This window comes from Pseudophryne corroboree, chromosome 6 (genome assembly GCF_028390025.1).
Source record: "Pseudophryne corroboree isolate aPseCor3 chromosome 6, aPseCor3.hap2, whole genome shotgun sequence".
NCBI classification, from domain to species: Eukaryota; Metazoa; Chordata; class Amphibia; order Anura; family Myobatrachidae; genus Pseudophryne; species Pseudophryne corroboree.
In genome coordinates, this window is record NC_086449.1 from 81,077,778 (window position 1) to 81,096,178 (window position 18,401).

Here is an 18,401-nt window from a genome sequence, read left to right on the forward strand (position 1 = left end):
GTGAGCAGAGACATTATCCGGAAACAGGAGATCAGCCTTCGAATATGCTTCTGAAATCGTCATCCAAAGCCACCTCGCCAGTGTCTGCTTATCAGCAGGCCACCCTCTCCTATGAAATCCGTAGAGAACAAAGAGATAATCTGTCTTTCTGATAGCACTGGTACGATCTACGTAGATCCTTAAGGCATGGACAATTTCCAACGATGCATCTCCCGCAGATAGGTCTGGCCCCTGGAAAGCCGGGACTACAATTTCTTTGTAAAGGTGGAATTTAGACACCACCTTAGGAAGATACCCAGATTTAGTTCTGAGAACCGATCTATCTGGATAAAAAATGAGAAATGGAGGACAAAATAATAATGCGCCAAATGCTGAAACTCTTCGAGCTGAAGCCATAGCCAGAAGAAAGAGAACCTTAGCTGTCAACCATTTAAAATCTACTCTTTTAAGTGGTTCAAATGAGGCAACTTGAAGGGCCTTTAGAACTAAACTTAGATCCCAAGGCACTGTAGGAGGAACAGAGGGACGTTGAATGTGCAGCATTACCTGGAAAAAAGTGTGCCCATTCTGTAGGTTGGCAATTTTCTTTTGGAACCATACAGTTAGTGCTGACACCTGCACTCTCAAGGAAGCCACCCTTAAACCAGAAGGAATGCTAGGATTCTGGAAATTCTGAAAGACCTGGGGTCAAGTTTCCTTTCACTGCACCATTGAATATAGGCTTGCCATATTATGTGATAAATGCGAGCTGAGGAGGTTTTCCTTGCTCTAAGCATTGTTTGAATTACCTGTTGAGAGAATCCTTTTGACTTCAGGATGGAGGTCTCAAGAGCCACGCCATCAAAGACAGTCAATCCAGATGTCTGTGATGGCAAGGCCCCTGAATCAGTAGATCTGGATGTTGAGGTAGTAGGAATAGAGCATCCATCGACATCCTCTGCAGATCTGTGTACCAATGTTTTATGGGCCAAGCCGGAGCTATTAGTATAACGGCACTTTTCCTTATTATTATTATTATTATTATTATTATTATTATTATTATTATTATTATTATTATTACCGCCACCAGTTTTTTATATAGTGTACACATATTATTATTATTATTATTATTATTATTATTATTATTATTATTATTATTATTATTACCAGTTATTTATATATTATACATATATTTTGCAGTGCTTTACAGAGCATATTTAGCCATATACATCAGTCCCTGCCCCAGTGGAGCTTGCAATCTATAAACCCTATCACATGTACACACAGACACACATTCACACTGGGGTTATTTTTTTTCTTTGTTGGAAGCCAATTAACCTACCAGTATATTTTTGGATGGTGAGAGGAAACCGGAGTACCCAAAGGAAACCCATGCAAGTACGGGGAGAATATACAAACTCCACACAGTTAGGGCTATGGTGAGAATCGAACCCATGACCTCAGTGCTGTGAGGCAGTAATGCTAACCATTACACCATCCATACTTTTACCTTTCTCACCACCCTGGTTAACAGGGTGATGGTAGGAAACACATAGGCCAGACGAAAGTCCCATCTCACTGACAGGGCATCCATCTTCCTTGGTCCACTGCACCTAGAAGCAATTTCTTCCTGACACTGCTCCCCAGCCTTGAAGGCTTGCATCTGTTGTCAGAATTTCCCAATCTGATATCCAAAAGGGTCTCCCTTTGTCCAGATGGGCTGTCTGTAGCCACCAGGCTAATGACCTCCTTCCTTCCAGAGGAAGAATCATAGTCTGCATTTTTATTGTCTGATGACCCCATTCCACTTGGTAAGGATCCGATGTTGCAGAGGTCTTGAATGGAACTGAGCATACTCTACCATGTTGAAAATTGACACCATTAGACACATCACACACATTGCTGCGAGAATTTATACTCTTCGACAGTGTAGAAGCTCCTGGATCCTTTACTGAAGTTTGGATATTTTTCTCAGAAGTAAAATTACTCTCTGAAGGCTCAAATCCAATACAGCCCCAAATGAGTCATCCGTTATGACGGAACAAAAGATGATTTTGCCCAATCTATGAGCCAACCGTGCTTCTGCAGACACTCTATTGTATGTTGCAGATGACACAGAAGCAATACCTGAGACTGTGCCAGGATTAAAAGATCGTTGAGGTATGGAAATATTCTTATCCCCTGCTGGCGGAGATAAGCTACCATAATCACCACATTTTTGGTGAATACTCTGGGGGCTGTGGCCAGACCAAATGGCAGAGCCTGAATCTGAAAATGCTGTTGGAGGATAGCGAATTTGAGATAGCGCTGATGGGACAGAGCTATAGGAACATGCAGGTAAGGATCCTGTATATCCAGGGATACCATAAAATCCCATGGTTCCATAGCCAAAATGATGGAATGTAAGGTCTCCATATGAAACCGAGGTACCCAAATGTATTTGTTCAGCATTTTTAGATTGAGTGTGAGCTGGAACGACTAGTTCAGCTTCTGGACTAAAAACAGGTTGGAGTAGAAACCCTGTCCTTGTTGTGCAGGAGGAACAGGAATGATTACTCCTGACTGAAGCAATTTCTGAACTGCCTCTTGCAAAACCCTGGCCCTCGTTTCTACCAAAGACAGGCTGGTACAAAAAAAAAAAAAAACCTTTGAGGAGGGTTTTTCCTGAAAGAAAACGCATAACTGGGAGACACCGCTTCTTGCACCCAGGCATCTGTGGTAGACTGCTGCCAGCAGAGCCGGCCCTAGGCATAGGCAAACTAGGCAATTGCCTAGGGCATCAGGTATGCCTAGGGGCACAAGCAGCTTCTGCTGATTAAAATGATATGCAGCATGCCTATATTCTGTGTGTAGCATTTCATATGCAGATACAGCCACAGTCTCACACAGTATATAGGCATGCCGCATATCATTTTAATCAGCAGAAGCTGCTTGTGCATTCTAGCCACATAGCAATGCTAGTAAGATGTATTTTCATCAAAAATAGGCACCCGAGTCAGTTGACTCATACCAGGCATCTCCTGCTACATGGCACATGGAGGCAAGATTTATGAGATCACATCTGTATCCAAGCAGAGGCAGAGGTCACGGTGTTAGCGGCCGTGTGAGTGTTGTGTGTGTGTGTGTGTGTGTGTGTGTGTGAGTGGGTTGGTTGTGCAATAGTGTTCGGCATATGTGTAAGGGGCATTATGCGTTCCATGTGTATAAATGCATTAATAATGTGCAGCAAATGTGGAAAGAGCCCTATTTGTGTCATTATGTGTATAAGGGCATGAATAATGTGTAACATATGTGTAAGGGGCACTGTGTGTGTCATTATGTGTATTAGGGCATTAATAATGTGCAGCATATGTGTAAGGGACATTATGTGTATAAGGGCATTAATAAGGTTGGCATAATGTGTAATGTGCATTATGTTTATAAGGACATTAATAATGTATGTCATATGTGTAAGGGGCATTACTGTGTGGTATTATGTGTATAACTATAAATGCATTACCAATGTGTGGCATTATGTGTATAAGGTGCTCTACTGTGTGGCATAACATATAGAAAGTGTGGTTAATGTGAATAAAGAGCAATATGGTTTACTGTAATGTGAATAAGGAGCAATTCAGTATGATGTTATGTGAATGAGGCGCACTACTGCGAGGGGTAACGTATATAAGGTAAAGTGGAACTACTGTGTGATGTTATGTGAATAAGGGACACTATTGTATGATAAATTGTGTATAAAGTTACACTACTATGAGGCATAATTTGAATTGGGGTTACTATTGTGTGGACATGCTCCTTGCCAGCAAAAACACACCCCTTTTTGGGCTGTGCGCCGAATGTGCACACTGTTCTTATTTAAATTACAGGGAGTAGGGGAAAAAAAACTGCTATGGGTGATGGTGCTGTGAAAGGGGTGCAGGGTCAGAGGTGGAACTAGCGGTGGTGCTAGGGGGCACCAGCCAAAATCTTGCCTAGGGCATCATATTGGTTAGGGCCGGCTCTGGCTGCCAGATTTGTGCAAAATGAATAAGTCGGCCTCCCACCCTGGGTTCCCCCAGGTGGAGGCCCGCACCATCAGGCTCATGGCTTATCTTTTTTGTATTCTGAATCAGCTTTCCAGGTGCGTAGCTAAACTGCTCGGTGAGCGGCTAATTTTGAGGCTGATGTTTGAGAGGCAATAGTACCCATATCTAAGGCTGCTTCTTCCAAGAATATTGCAGCCTGTTTGATATGTGTCACATGGGATTTTTGCTCTCTGGATGTCGTTGAAATTTCCCCTACCAATGCATCTTGCCAGACAGCCACTGCTTTAGCCATCCAGGCTGAGGCCATGGCTGGTCTAATGATTGCCCCAGACAGGGAAAAAAAAGTTGTTGTTTTTTAGCAAACCATCTACTCTCCTATCCGTGACATCATTTATTGATGTTGAAGGCAGAAGTAATGTAGATTTTTGCACTAAGCGAATCACATGCATATCTACTTTAGGGGCTACCTCTCTCTTTAAACAGTCCTCAGTCAGAAAAGGGTAATTGGAATTCCATTTCCTAGGAATTCTAAATTTCTTACTGGGCATAACCCAAGCCTCTTCCATAATTTCCGTCAGCTGTTCTGATCCAGGAAACTCAGTCTTACCTGTTTTGGGACGTTTAAATAAAGGTGCCTTGGATTTTAACACAGTATATGTTGATTCTTCTAAGGATAAAATGGATTTCATTGCAGTAATCAACTCAGATATGTCCACTGAGCTGAGACCTTCTTCCTCATCCTCATATTCAGAACCAGAGTGTAATGAGTCTTTGTCCTCTGATGAGTCCTCATCTGAAACATGTGTAGACTCTGAAGATGTTGTTTTGTGTCTAAATGATTTACTTACCACTGGCTTTTCAGCCTGTTTCTGTTGAGAGGCTACTGCTTCCCCTGTGCTGCACATATAATAGTGCAACCTATCACCGGTACAGAAGTTGGAATTATCCACTCAGCTATACTGGATAATGTCCTGTGCAAACATAGCCCATGGTGGATCAACTTACACCTGCATCTGCCTTGAATATTTCAAGAGACCTTGGTGAAAGCTAATACAGTTTGCACACAACCCATCTTGAACCAGATCCTGAGATGTTAACCCAGCTTTACATGACAAACATGATATGAGTGTTGTGTCAGGAATCGACTCACCAAGCTGACATCTGTCCGCCGCTGCGGACTCCGTCCTGGGTCCCTGCGTTCATCTGTCATCCGCGTCTCTGCCATCAGACGCCATCCTGGGCCTGGGAGCGCTCCTGTGATAGCGGGCGTGTAGCACGCCGCGTTCCCGCTAGGCCGCGGCATGGGCGCCGCCATGACAGCCTCCAGCAGTCAGCATACGGCGGCCAATCCGGTGCTTGGCCGCACCCACTTTTCCTCACTCCACCAATGACTGTTTAACAAGGGGTATATATGAAGCTGCAGGATCAGTCTGCAGGCATCCTGAACTTTGTGTCACTCCTGCGACCCGTGTGTCACTCCTGCGACCCGTGTGTCACTCCTGCGACTCATGTGTAAGGATCTGGTTCCTGTTTCCTCCGTGTACCTGGATACCTACCTGCTGTTCCGTGTTCCTGGCTTTCTACCTGAGACTTTGTACTCCTGGTTACTTTTCACAGCTCCGTGGAACTTCAAGCCCCAGCAATACCTGCATCCATCTACAGGCTTCACACTCATCACCATCTCTGTGTGCTTCAGCCTAGCAGTAGAGACTGACTCCAGGTGTGTTCCATCTCCCCACCTGTGATGCAGCTTGCTCGCTGCCAGTGCCTCATCACCTGCACTGTGGACATAGTCAGACTCCTGCCTCTGCTACCAGGTTTGCCATACAACACCATCTCTGCTGGTTCCATGTTTTAATCTGCTCTGGTTTCCATACCAGAATATTCTCTGCCAAATTATCACTCATCTGTTATCATCACTACCGGTTATTATTTCATCAGTCACCATTCATTCTGTTACCATAAACTCTCAGCTATTACGCTGTACAATTGACATTTGCATTTCTACTGTTATTTTCTGCTGCCGTTTGTGAATCATCTGTATAATAAATATCATTGCGCTCATGCGCAGAAACATAATCCAGCCTCCTCGTTTTCTCCCATCCACCTCCACTGACCCACTAGCGCCCCCTCCGGGGACACAGACAAAACCAAGTCTGACAGTAAGTTCAGGATCGATGGACTCGGATGGTGGACGGAGTGTGGGGTCAGAGGCCTTGCAAAATCTGGTCTCCCGTCTGGATGGTCAAGAGGCTGCGCAGCAGCAGATGTTCCAGTTCCTGCAAGGGATGTCCTCCCGGATAGATACACTACAGCAATCCCTGCCTAGTGTACACACTTCTACAGTTCCTGATACTCCAGCACCTGCCAGTACTGTGAGTTCCTCTATGCCGGCTGCATCAGCTCCAGTGTCACGTCTGCACCTGCCCGTGCCAAGCAAGTATGATGGCAGCCCAAAGTTATGTCGCGGGTTTCTCAACCAATGTGAAATCCAGTTTGAATTGTTGTCACATAATTTCCCCACGTCAAGATCCAAGGTTGCCTACATCATCTCTCTACTTTCTGGATCTGCTTTGAGTTGGGTGTCTCCTCTGTGGGAACGTGCCGACCCTCTGATTAACAACTATACAGAATTCGTGTCAACCTTCAGACGGATCTTTGACGAGCCTGGTCGTGCAACATCAGCTTCTGCAGACCTAATCCAACTTCGTCAAGGTACCCGTAGTATGGGACAATATGTCATCCAGTTCCAGACGTTGGCCGCAGAGATTCAGTGGAACAATCAAGCCCTGGTAGCAGCTTTCTGGCATGGACTCTCTGATCGGATCAAGGACGAACTGGCAACCCGCGATCTTCCTGTACAATTGTCTGATTTAATTTCCCTGTGCATCAAGTTGGACTCTCGCATCCGCGAACGCAACAATGAACGTGCTCGGAGTGAGCCACGCAGATCAAGGATGATACCTTCCGTACAGTTCCAGTCTCCACCTTCTGATGAGCCTATGCAAATAAATAGGTCCCGCCTAACTCCTGAGGAGCGGTCAAGAAGATTTCGTGAGAGACTTTGTCTTTATTGTGCGGCTGCAGGTCACCAGATTAATTCCTGCACAGTGCGTTCGGGAAACGCCAGATCCTGACTTGTAAAGGAGGAGTCAAGTTGGGATCTTCTAGACAAGCTCCTTCTAATCAAGACCTTATCCTTCCTGTGACTTTAGAGACTTCAGTTGGGCTTCAGTCTGCATCAGCATTAGTGGACTGTGGAGCCGCAGGAAATTTCATCACCCAAGCTGCGGTAAATAAATTTTGCTTGCCTGTATGTGAACTTTCTTACCCAGTCTACATTACCGCCGTGGATGGTAGCCGAATCTCCAAGGGGAATATTTCTCACCAAACTGCACCAGTGGTTTTGGGAGTTGGGTTCCTACACTCAGAATTAATAAAGTTCTTAGTCATTCCTCAAGCCACCCAGGAGATCGTTTTGGGCATGCCCTGGCTCCAGCTACACAATCCACAGTTTGACTGGTCAACGTTACAACTTACTTCATGGGGTTCACATTGCCATCAGTCCTGTTTAGCCCAAGTTTGTCCAATCAAGTCTACTGAAGTAAAAACCCAGTCAAGTCTTCCTGCGGCTTATCAAGATTTCTCTGATGTCTTCAGTGAAAAGGCCGCGGATGTCCTGCCGCCCCATAGAGAATGGGATTGTCCCATCGATCTCCTTCCTGGCAAGAAGCCACCTAGGGGGCGTACCTACCCGTTATCTGTTCCCGAAACTGAAGCGATGAGCGACTACATCCGGGAGAATTTACAGAAGGGATTCATCCGTCCTTCATCATCACCCGCTGGTGCAGGCTTCTTCTTTGTTAAAAAGAAGGATGGAGGACTGCGTCCATGCATTGACTACCGGGGTCTCAATGACATTACCATTAAAAATAGTTATCCATTACCACTCATTACCGAATTATTTGACAGAGTTAAAGGAGCCCGCATCTTCACCAAGCTAGATCTCCGCGGTGCCTACAACCTCATCAGAATCCGGAGTGGTGACGAATGGAAGACAGCTTTTAACACTCGAGATGGTCATTACGAGTACCTGGTAATGCCATTCGGGTTGAGTAATGCCCCAGCAGTGTTCCAACACTTTGTGAACGAAATCTTCCGTGACGTTCTGTATAAATACCTCGTTGTTTATCTGGATGATATCCTCATCTTCTCCCAAGATCTTCCCTCTCATCGTCTACAAGTCCGTGAAGTCCTCCGACGTCTTCGTGAGAACCGGCTCTACGGTAAACTATCCAAGTGTACCTTTGAAGTTTCCTCTATACCCTTCCTGGGTTATATAATTTCCGGATCGGATCTCCAGATGGACCCGACAAAGTTGGAAGCCATTGCCAATTGGTCCATTCCAAATTCTCTCAAGTCTATTCAGCGGTTCCTGGGATTTGCCAACTACTATAGGAAATTTATTCGGGGATTCTCCACTCTCATCGCTCCTATTACCAACTTAACTCGGAAAGGGGCAGACCATTCCAACTGGTCAGAAGAGGCTTTAGCGGCCTTCCAGAAGATCAAGCTGGCCTTTATGTCTGCTCCAGTTCTGTCCCAGCCAGATGTAAACAGACCGTTCGAGTTGGAGGTGGATGCCTCTACAGTTGGAGTTGGAGCTGTTCTCTCCCAGAAGGGAACCGATGGGAAAATCCACCCCTGTGGATTTTATTCTCGTAAATTCCTCCCTGCTGAAGCTAACTACTCCGTTGGAGATCAAGAACTACTGGCGATTAAGCTGGCCCTCGAGGAATGGAGGTATCTCCTGGAAGGGGCCAAACATCCGTTCAACATCTACACGGATCATAAAAATCTGCTATATTTAAAGGCAGCCCAGTGCCTTAATCCTCGCCAGTCCAGGTGGGCTATGTTTTTCTCACGTTTTAACTTTAAGCTTCATTTCCGCCCAGGTTCGCAGAATGTTAAAGCTGACGCCTTATCCCGATCTATGGAATCCGAAGAGGAAACGCCTGACTCAGTTCCACATTCCATCCTGAGTCCAGTGGTATTTGCTGCATCTCAAGTCTCCCCAGCTCCTCCTCCTGGTAAGACTTTTGTTTCCCCAGAACTCCGTCCCAAGTTGCTGTCTTGGGCCCATCAATCCAAGTTCACTGGTCATCCCGGTGTCCTGAAAACCTTCAAGTTCCTCTCTGAGACATACTGGTGGCCAAAGATGAAAGCTGACATCAAGGATTTCGTAGCATCCTGTCCTAAGTGTGTGCAGCACAAGACTCCTCGTCAGTCTCCAGCAGGTCAGTTACAACCATTGTCTATTCCTAGTCGCCCTTGGTCACACCTGTCCATGGACTTTATCTCCGACCTTCCTCCTTCTCAAGGATACAATACCATCTGGGTTGTAGTGGACAGATTTACCAAGATGGCCCATTTTGTTCCTCTCCAGGGTCTCCCTTCTGCCCCAAAACTCGCCCAAATCTTCCTACGGGAGATTTTCCGCTTACATGGTCTACCCTCAGAAATAATATCCGACCGAGGTGTACAGTTTGTAGCGAGGTTTTGGAGGGCTCTCTGTTCTGCCATGCAGGTTAAACTGAAGTTCTCGTCATCTTACCACCCTCAGACGAATGGGCAGACAGAGAGGGTAAATCAAGAACTAGAGACATTTTTAAGATTGTATGTTTCATCTTCTCAGGATGACTGGTTTGATCTGCTCCCATGGGCCGAGTTTGCCCACAACTTCCGCTACCACACTGCTACTGAGACAACTCCATTCTTTGCAGTATATGGGCAACATCCTCGTGTTCCAGACTTCCAAGAACTCCCTCACATGGATGTTCCTGCCGCCACTACTGCCCTGAGTCAGTTTTCTTCAATCTGGAGGAAGATTCACATTTCTCTCAAAAAGGCCTCCAGCCGGTATAAATACTTTGCTGATCGCAAAAGACGCGCAGTTCCTAGCCTGAAACCTGGGGACAAGGTTTGGCTGTCTACCCGGAACCTCCGTCTTAGGGTCCCGTCTATGAAATTTGCACCACGTTTCATTGGCCCCTTCCCTGTCGAAAGAGTCATCAACCCTGTGGCCTACAAGCTGAAGTTACCACCTTCTCTGCGAATACCTAATGCTTTTCATGTTTCTCTCCTCAGACCTTTAGTCCTGAATCATTTCCAAAGAGCTCTTCCAGTTGGCCCCAAAGTTCGAACTCAGCGGGACGTGGAGTTCGAGATTGGCAAGATTCTGGATTCCCGTTGCCGGTATGGACGTCTTCAATACCTTGTCGATTGGTCCGGTTATGGCCCAGAGGAGAGAAGTTGGGTAAATTCGTTGGATGTCCATGCTCCAAGGTTGGTCCGTGTCTTCCATAACACTCATCCTTCCAAGCCACGTGGGTGTTCGGTGCCCACCCTTAAAGGGGGGGGTACTGTCAGGAATCGACTCACCAAGCTGACATCTGTCCGCCGCTGCGGACTCCGTCCTGGGTCCCTGCGTTCATCTGTCATCCGCGTCTCTGCCATCAGACGCCATCCTGGGCCTGGGAGCGCTCCTGTGATAGCGGGCGTGTAGCACGCCGCGGCATGGGCGCCGCCATGACAGCCTCCAGCAGTCAGCATACGGTGGCCAATCCGGTGCTTGGCCGCACCCACTTTTCCTCACTCCACCAATGACTGTTTAACAAGGGGTATATATGAAGCTGCAGGATCAGTCTGCAGGCATCCTGAACTTTGTGTCACTCCTGCGACCCGTGTGTCACTCCTGCGACCCGTGTGTCACTCCTGCGACTCATGTGTAAGGATCTGGTTCCTATTTCCTCCGTGTACCTGGATACCTACCTGCTGTTCCGTGTTCCTGGCTTTCTACCTGAGACTTTGTACTCCTGGTTACTTTTCACAGCTCCGTGGAACTTCAAGCCCCAGCAATACCTGCATCCATCTACAGGCTTCACACTCATCACCATCTCTGTGTGCTTCAGCCTAGCAGTAGAGACTGACTCCAGGTGTGTTCCATCTCCCCACCTGTGATGCAGCTTGCTCGCTGCCAGTGCCTCATCACCTGCACTGTGGACATAGTCAGACTCCTGCCTCTGCTACCAGGTTTGCCATACAACACCATCTCTGCTGGTTCCATGTTTTAATCTGCTCTGGTTTCCCTACCAGAATATTCTCTGCCAAATTATCACTCATCTGTTATCATCACTACCGGTTATTATTTCATCAGTCACCATTCATTCTGTTACCATAGACTCTCAGCTATTACGCTGTACAATTGACATTTGCATTTCTACTGTTATTTTCTGCTGCCGTTTGTGAATCATCTGTATAATAAATATCATTGCGCTCATGCGCAGAAACATAATCCAGCCTCCTCGTTTTCTCCCATCCACCTCCACTGACCCACTAGCGCCCCCTCCGGGGACACAGACAAAACCAAGTCTGACATGTTGGTGCTGATGTGAGTGTGTTTTCCTCACCTTTTCTGCTCTAAGACATGATAAATAATCAGACAATTTAACAGTGTAATACACAATTTGTGACTGTAATCACTTTAAAATGTGTTAAAGTGACATACAATCCGACCCTACCCTGTTTAGCACCAGCATTGAGGATCGGAGTAAACAGAGAAAACTGACAGAATTTATAGCAAAGTCAGCAATCACACTAACAGTCAGTCACAGATTATACATTAGTATAATAAGCAATATGACCACATATTCAACTACAGGTACAGTTCACGTATGTAGGAGAAACATATTACTGCATTACTTTATAAAAATGCTTTAACTGTATTCAGACGCATAGCAAAAGAAACCACAGTAATATTATCAAACTCATATGCATTATGCCCTTATCCAACTATTTGTACTCAAAGGTAGATAGAGACTTAGGGCCTAATTCAGACATGGTTGCATGCAGGCTATTTTTTGCACTGCTACGACCAGGTAATCGCCACCCACAGGGGAGGTGGGATTGCTGTGTATGGCTGCAAACGCTTGTGCGGAGAGCTGCACAAACAAAAAGTTTGTGCAGTCTCTGCACAGCTCAGGACTTGCTCACCCGCTGCAATGATCCTTGCTGGAGCTGATGTCAGGATCCCTCCATGGAAACGGCCGGACACGCATGCGTTTTCCTCAACACTCCCAGAAAACGGTGAGTTGACACCCCCGGACGGCCTCTTCCTGTCAATCTTCTTGTGTTTGCTGCTGCGAATGCTTTCTTCATTATTTTTGTCGCTGCCCAGTGATGGCCATCGCCGGCCAGCAACGCGCCTGCGCATTGCGGCCCCCACGCATGCGCTGTTCAGACCCGATCGCACGGCTGCAAATAACTACAGCATGCGATCAGGTCTGAATGACCCACTTAGTGTTTTATAGCCCCCACTCAGGAGAGCGGGATACAGGGAGACTTACCCCGCTTCCAGAATCGATAAATACGAGTGGATCCATATGCTATAAGTGTCCACCGCCGCTCCGTGAAAATATAGTGAACACAGATTGCCAAGTGAACACTGATGCACCAGTCACACAGCCGCTTCAGTTTATGGCAGGAGACTCGGAGGAAACTGGTCATGAATCGGGGGGAGGGGCGACCAGGGGTGCATCCGTCTCCCCACTGCTGATCTCAAAATTAGGGATCGCAGCCTCATGCTACTCCTGGAGCCTTTGATCCCTAAGGCCTAGCACTTGTGCACTCTCGGTGGCAGCCGCGTCAGCGACTGTTTGGTAGTTTCCCCCAAAAGAGTGCGGCTGTGTCCATGTTCCCCCTCTAAGCGGAACCTATGCCTTACCTTCCTCCCGTGCTCCGGCCACAGCCTGGTAACGTCTGCTGGACTTGCTAGTTTTATCCGACACAGACGCCCGCCGAAACAGCACTGTACTCGTGGGTAAGCGTTGTCGCGACTCGGCGGGGAGTAGTTGGAGTGACTCTTTCTAAGGTACGTATAAGACGCTGTTTAGAAAGATCACTCAGAAAAAAATAGTAAGACTATAAAAATAAAGTAAAAAAGCTTATGGCTGCCAAAAACCAGCAGCCCTTAGACCATGGTCCGGCTCCTGCCTCACCAAACTAAAAACTGATTTGCCTGAGCCAGGTGGCAGGTATATATAGACGGGCCCACTGCGTACTGGGAGCCCAGAAAGCTTTGACCGATTGGTGCAAGATCCGCTGTCGCTCATCCATATCCCAATGTATCCTGTGGATACCCTGTGGACCCTGCAGGAGAAAGTGGCCATTTTTCAGGCCAAGTAGATTAAGCATGACAACCATTTTCGGTCGCCTAGCAATTTCTAGTAACCATGGCAACGGCGGCCATTTTGCTGGCAAAGTTTAAGGAGCAAGACAACCAGTTTCTGTTCCTAAACAGTTTTGCTTGTTTCATTTCTACTCATATTGTACAGTGTAATGTAATCCTTTTGACTCTTTATTTTACACCAGTGATGTAAAAGTGTGTGGAAATATAGAAATGGTCGTGTGAACATTTCCAAAATATTTCACAAGGTTTCTCAACAGTTTACTAAAATGTAATTACCCACCGCTCTAAGAAATAAATGCCGTCTGTCCTCCAGTGATGGTAGCACATGCAAGGGGTCCAATAGGTAAGCCAGTAGCCCCTAAGCATCCCACCTGGCACCATGTAGGAGGTAATCACCAATCACCATCTGCCTTAGTATGGATTATTCATTTATAATATTCTCTTCCCTTAGTACTAACTAAATCTCAGTAATAGGTATAGAATTGCATGAGGAGTAATGGACAGTAGCACACCCAACCCCTACACAGATAGAATAAAAGGAGGAGCACTCACTGTAGGTATTCTGTAGTGCACCATAGCATAGTGAGTCATTATTATGACATTACATTTTTATTCTTAATTCCCATACATTCAGGTCACTGAATGTGCATTGTGCTCATAGCAATATAATCCCCTATAAGAGTTTTAAACTCGATTGAACATAATAAAATACACCTTTTGCCAATTCTTAAACAAACAACCCCTTATTTTTTGTTTGTTTGTTTTTATAAATGGGAAATGAAACTTAACTCATTAAATATGCATTTATAATAATTCAGCTATACAAAAAGAAAAAGTGATTCACTTGTATCTGATTGTTATTTCCACCAATAGCCCATTCATTGCAAACCCTTACACTATCTAGACAAATGTCCTCCTGTGTTCTCCATGTATTGTACTTTGTCTTTCTCAGATTAATGAGATTTGGCTTGTGGTTTTATTTGATACTTTGGTATTGATAGTATCTACTGATGTATTCATAGAATAGTAACAATAGTGTAACACTACTTACTGTTTCACATTAGTATCACATCGTCCCCAATGCAGGCAGAAGATCTGATTATTCTCCGTTCTAAAGCTTCTCATAATATGATAATTGAGATCTACCAGATAAATGTATTCTTAATGCTGTAATATGCAAATGACTATCGTATCGTGAATGTTACTTGGTAAGCAGACATATTAATCGCTGATGTTTTTACTGCAGACATATACTGTGATCTCCCGGACAGTAGAGAGCACAGCTGGTGAGGCACATCTGTCCCCATACGTACTATTCCCGCCGACGGTAGCTATTCACAGTACTGTATGTAATAAGGTTTCTATTTCAAGACTCTTTAGACTTGAGGCTTGTATCACTGATATGTGTGTGTGTGTTTTGATTGTCTCCCCTGGCTAGAATGCCAGCATAGACTTCCCGGAATACAGCAATCCTTCTGGCTGAAACGTAATAAAACCTCTAATGGAGACTGATTTTGTTGCCGCACCCGGGAGAAACCCTAAAGTCTTGGAGGGCTTTTTGAAAAGTACTATGCATATGCCTAAGCCAATCAGGATGAAAGGCGCCTTTAACTCATCCAATGACAGCGCAGCACAGTGCATAAATAGAGATGTTAGCGGCTGCTCTCTATATGTATTCGTTTTTTTGCCTTTAGACGTGTTTCGTGAGGAGAGATGGCCAGGACCAAGCAGACCGCCCGCAAATCTACCGGAGGTAAAGCTCCCCGCAAGCAGCTGGCAACCAAGGCTGCTCGGAAAAGCGCCCCAGCTACCGGCGGCGTGAAGAAGCCTCACCGCTACCGTCCCGGGACTGTTGCTCTCAGAGAGATCCGCCGCTACCAGAAATCCACCGAGCTGCTGATCCGCAAGCTGCCCTTCCAGCGATTGGTGCGTGAGATCGCCCAAGACTTCAAGACCGACCTGCGCTTCCAGAGCTCTGCCGTTATGGCCCTACAAGAGGCCAGTGAGGCTTATCTGGTGGGGCTGTTCGAGGACACCAACCTGTGCGCCATCCACGCCAAGAGGGTAACCATCATGCCCAAAGACATCCAGCTAGCCCGCAGAATCCGAGGGGAGAGGGCATAGACACTCGGCACTCCTATACACGCAGCAACACAAAGGCTCTTTTCAGAGCCACCAAATCCTTCTAAACCAGCTGAAGCATAAGTTACACAATGGTGTTTAATTGGACGGATACCACCTCCTTTAGCTCTGCCCAGGCTCCTCGTAGTTAGTAGCCACAAAGCTCACGGCCTATATCCCTTAATTACCCGCACCTTCCTTCCAGCTTGCCGCTGCCCTGGAACAGTGGCGGGAGCCTCCTCAATTCAGCGTGCAGTCAGGGCACAGGGGGCTACTAGTCTTCACCATGAAAGGTTAGAGTTGATCAAGTGTAAGGGAACGTTTTAATAAGGCTCCATGAGCACTTTTCTATGGAAGTAAATGCCTGTAAGGCGGCTCTTTATAGAGTCCTCTACCGAGGAACTTGCCCTACACATCTAGTACCTCCCTTAATGAATCTGGGGGTCAAGCATTTAGCCGTGCAGCTCCGATTCTATGGAACTCACATCCCCGCATAGCTCGAGAGGCCCCCGCTCTAGAATCTTTCATACACACTCATCACTCTCTAAATGTCCATTTAGTATCTCCTGCATAGCTTCCCTGCGCTCCACGGTTTCTGTGCTGTATTGTATTAATTTAATTTGTTTAGCGCTATAAGTCCTATTGCAGAAAGAACATTATGGAAATAACATTGTTATGTCTGCGCTCTACTGCTTGTTACACGCAAGGGTCTGATTTACTTCCCGTCAGAAGCACAACGCCAAGTACGATACTCGCACCTTTCCCGCTAAACAGCGGGCTACTTACTCCCACATCAACACAAAGGCTCTTCTAAGAGCCACCCACCTCCTCTCTAATCGGGCTGAAACTATGATGGGTATTATATGTGCTACTTGCAAATCTGCCTTATTGTATCTCCGCTTCCATGAACTGTATATTCACTTCCAAACTAAAGCGGGGTCATATAGTCATCATATTACAGATGTCAGCATTAGTGCTTACATAAAGCAATCCATAGAGCAGTGACTGCCCGTGTAGCTGCTGCAGAACTAGAGAATTATTGTATCTTATTCCAATGTTACAAAGTATCAGTAGATTGTAGCAATTGGTCCCGTTGTTCGTATCACTTTGAATCTCCTATAAACACAGTTGCTAAAAGGTTGTTTGTCTTTCAAGATGCCCTGTGTAGAATGCTATTGTTACTGTATCACTGCACGTGTAACACCGGGATCCAATCTCCGGTATCACTGCAGGTATATTGCACCGAATCCATTATAAGACATCAGGTTCCGTTTAGCTGCATTTAATGAAAGGAGATCTTTATGATCGCACAATACAATGCTGGCTTAGGTACACGTGCCAGCTGTGCTCCCTATAGTAACAGAGATACAGGGGGTGGCTGAGCAGCAGTGTTCCGGAGCGGGACTGGCTGAGTGCAGTATCAGCGGCGCTCATTATTACAGGGAGAAGAGAGACCGAAGCGCAGAGCTGACACTCAGACCGAGCCCGGGACAGACGTTACACTGACCAGCCAGAAGCGGCATGTCATTGGAGTGATTTTGTTTTGTCCCGCCGAAATCTGTTCGACTCATTGGTCCATTTTGAATTTTCATCCTCCAATCCCAATGAGGTTGTGCAAGTCACTTATTATATACCTATTATTTATCTGGACAATATATAATAATGGATATTAAAACGGTTAAATTCTAAATGTTTTTTTTTTTTTTTACTTCAATAAAAATAAGTCTATGAACAACAGTGTGCTAAATAAAGTAATCTATTATATAAAATAAATTATAGTGCAGTGCTAATATATATATATATATATATATATATATATATATATATATATTATACTTTATGCTGTCCTATATTTATGACATTTCATTTTTTCTGATTTGCTATTTCTCAGTCGTCATCTATATCATCTGTTATGAGCCTTATATCAAATGTTGGGACGTTGATAAGAATGGGACTCAGTATGGATAATATTACATTGTATCTTAGGTTGAATATTATGTTGTACCAAGTACAGGAATTGTATGGGAAAAAAGATCTTAGATAAGTGTAACTTTATATTGCGTATACATTTTATGCCCCTAATCTGATGGTAAGGCAGTGACTTTTTAACATCTAATTATAGCCATGACTCCGCCTCTCAAAGTGCTCAGTCACCCATCAGGTCCGCTTATCTCTTTCTAAAGAGCAACCGAAAATGGGTTGCCTCATATTTCTTTGTCGTTAGCTATTGAATAATGTCTGGAAGAGGTAAAGGAGGTAAGGGGCTCGGAAAAGGAGGCGCTAAGCGCCATAGGAAGGTGCTGCGGGACAACATCCAGGGCATCACCAAGCCTGCCATCCGCCGCCTTGCCCGGAGAGGAGGCGTGAAGCGTATCTCCGGCCTCATCTACGAGGAGACCCGCGGGGTGCTGAAGGTGTTTCTGGAGAACGTGATCCGGGACGCCGTCACCTACACCGAGCACGCCAAGAGGAAGACGGTCACCGCTATGGATGTGGTCTATGCTCTCAAGCGCCAGGGCCGCACTCTGTATGGCTTCGGAGGCTAAACACCGAGGCGCATCTAATACCATCACCCGCACACAAAGGCCCTTTTCAGGGCCGCCCATCTCTTCTACGAAAGATCTGTAACCCAACGTCTCTGTGTAGTGCTGTACTCTGACTATAAGCCGGGTCCTAGTACTTAATCGTTCCCTCACATTAGGCACACCGCTAGTGGTTGCTGTCTTTATTTGGAGTGATGATGAAAGGACCGGGCCAGTATTTTAGTGAGCTTATGCCCAAGCTGGCCACTACTAATGAGTAATGTTTATGAATTCTTGCAGTGGGTGAGACGTGAGTAGATTTGTCCTAGAGGTACCGCCATGATCCTTTGTTTCGAAGATGGCACAACACACTGTCGGTGGCTGACTAGTTCTAAGCTGTTGGACACAAGTTTTTTTTTATGAAGGACAAACTAAGTATTCACTAGGAAATCCATGTTCTCTTACAGCTTAGCTTATCGGCGGAGTTTTTGAAAAATGTATCCGCTCTTC

At 45.8% G+C, this 18,401-nt stretch overlaps 2 protein-coding genes across 2 annotated transcripts; both read left to right on the top strand.

Annotated features, from left to right (window-relative positions):
• Positions 1-14,911: 14,911 nt before the first annotated feature.
• LOC134936334 (histone H3) lies at positions 14,912-16,510 on the top strand. Its single transcript, XM_063931342.1, has one exon. The coding sequence runs from the start codon at positions 14,962-14,964 to the stop codon at positions 15,370-15,372; it is 411 nt and encodes a 136-aa protein (XP_063787412.1). The 5' UTR covers positions 14,912-14,961; the 3' UTR covers positions 15,373-16,510.
• Positions 16,511-17,593: 1,083 nt separating this feature from the next.
• On the top strand, positions 17,594-17,975 carry LOC134936338 (histone H4). Its single transcript, XM_063931346.1, has one exon. It carries the CDS (start codon positions 17,604-17,606, stop codon positions 17,913-17,915), a length of 312 nt encoding a protein of 103 aa, XP_063787416.1. The 5' UTR covers positions 17,594-17,603; the 3' UTR covers positions 17,916-17,975.
• The last annotated feature ends 426 nt before the right edge of the window (positions 17,976-18,401 follow it).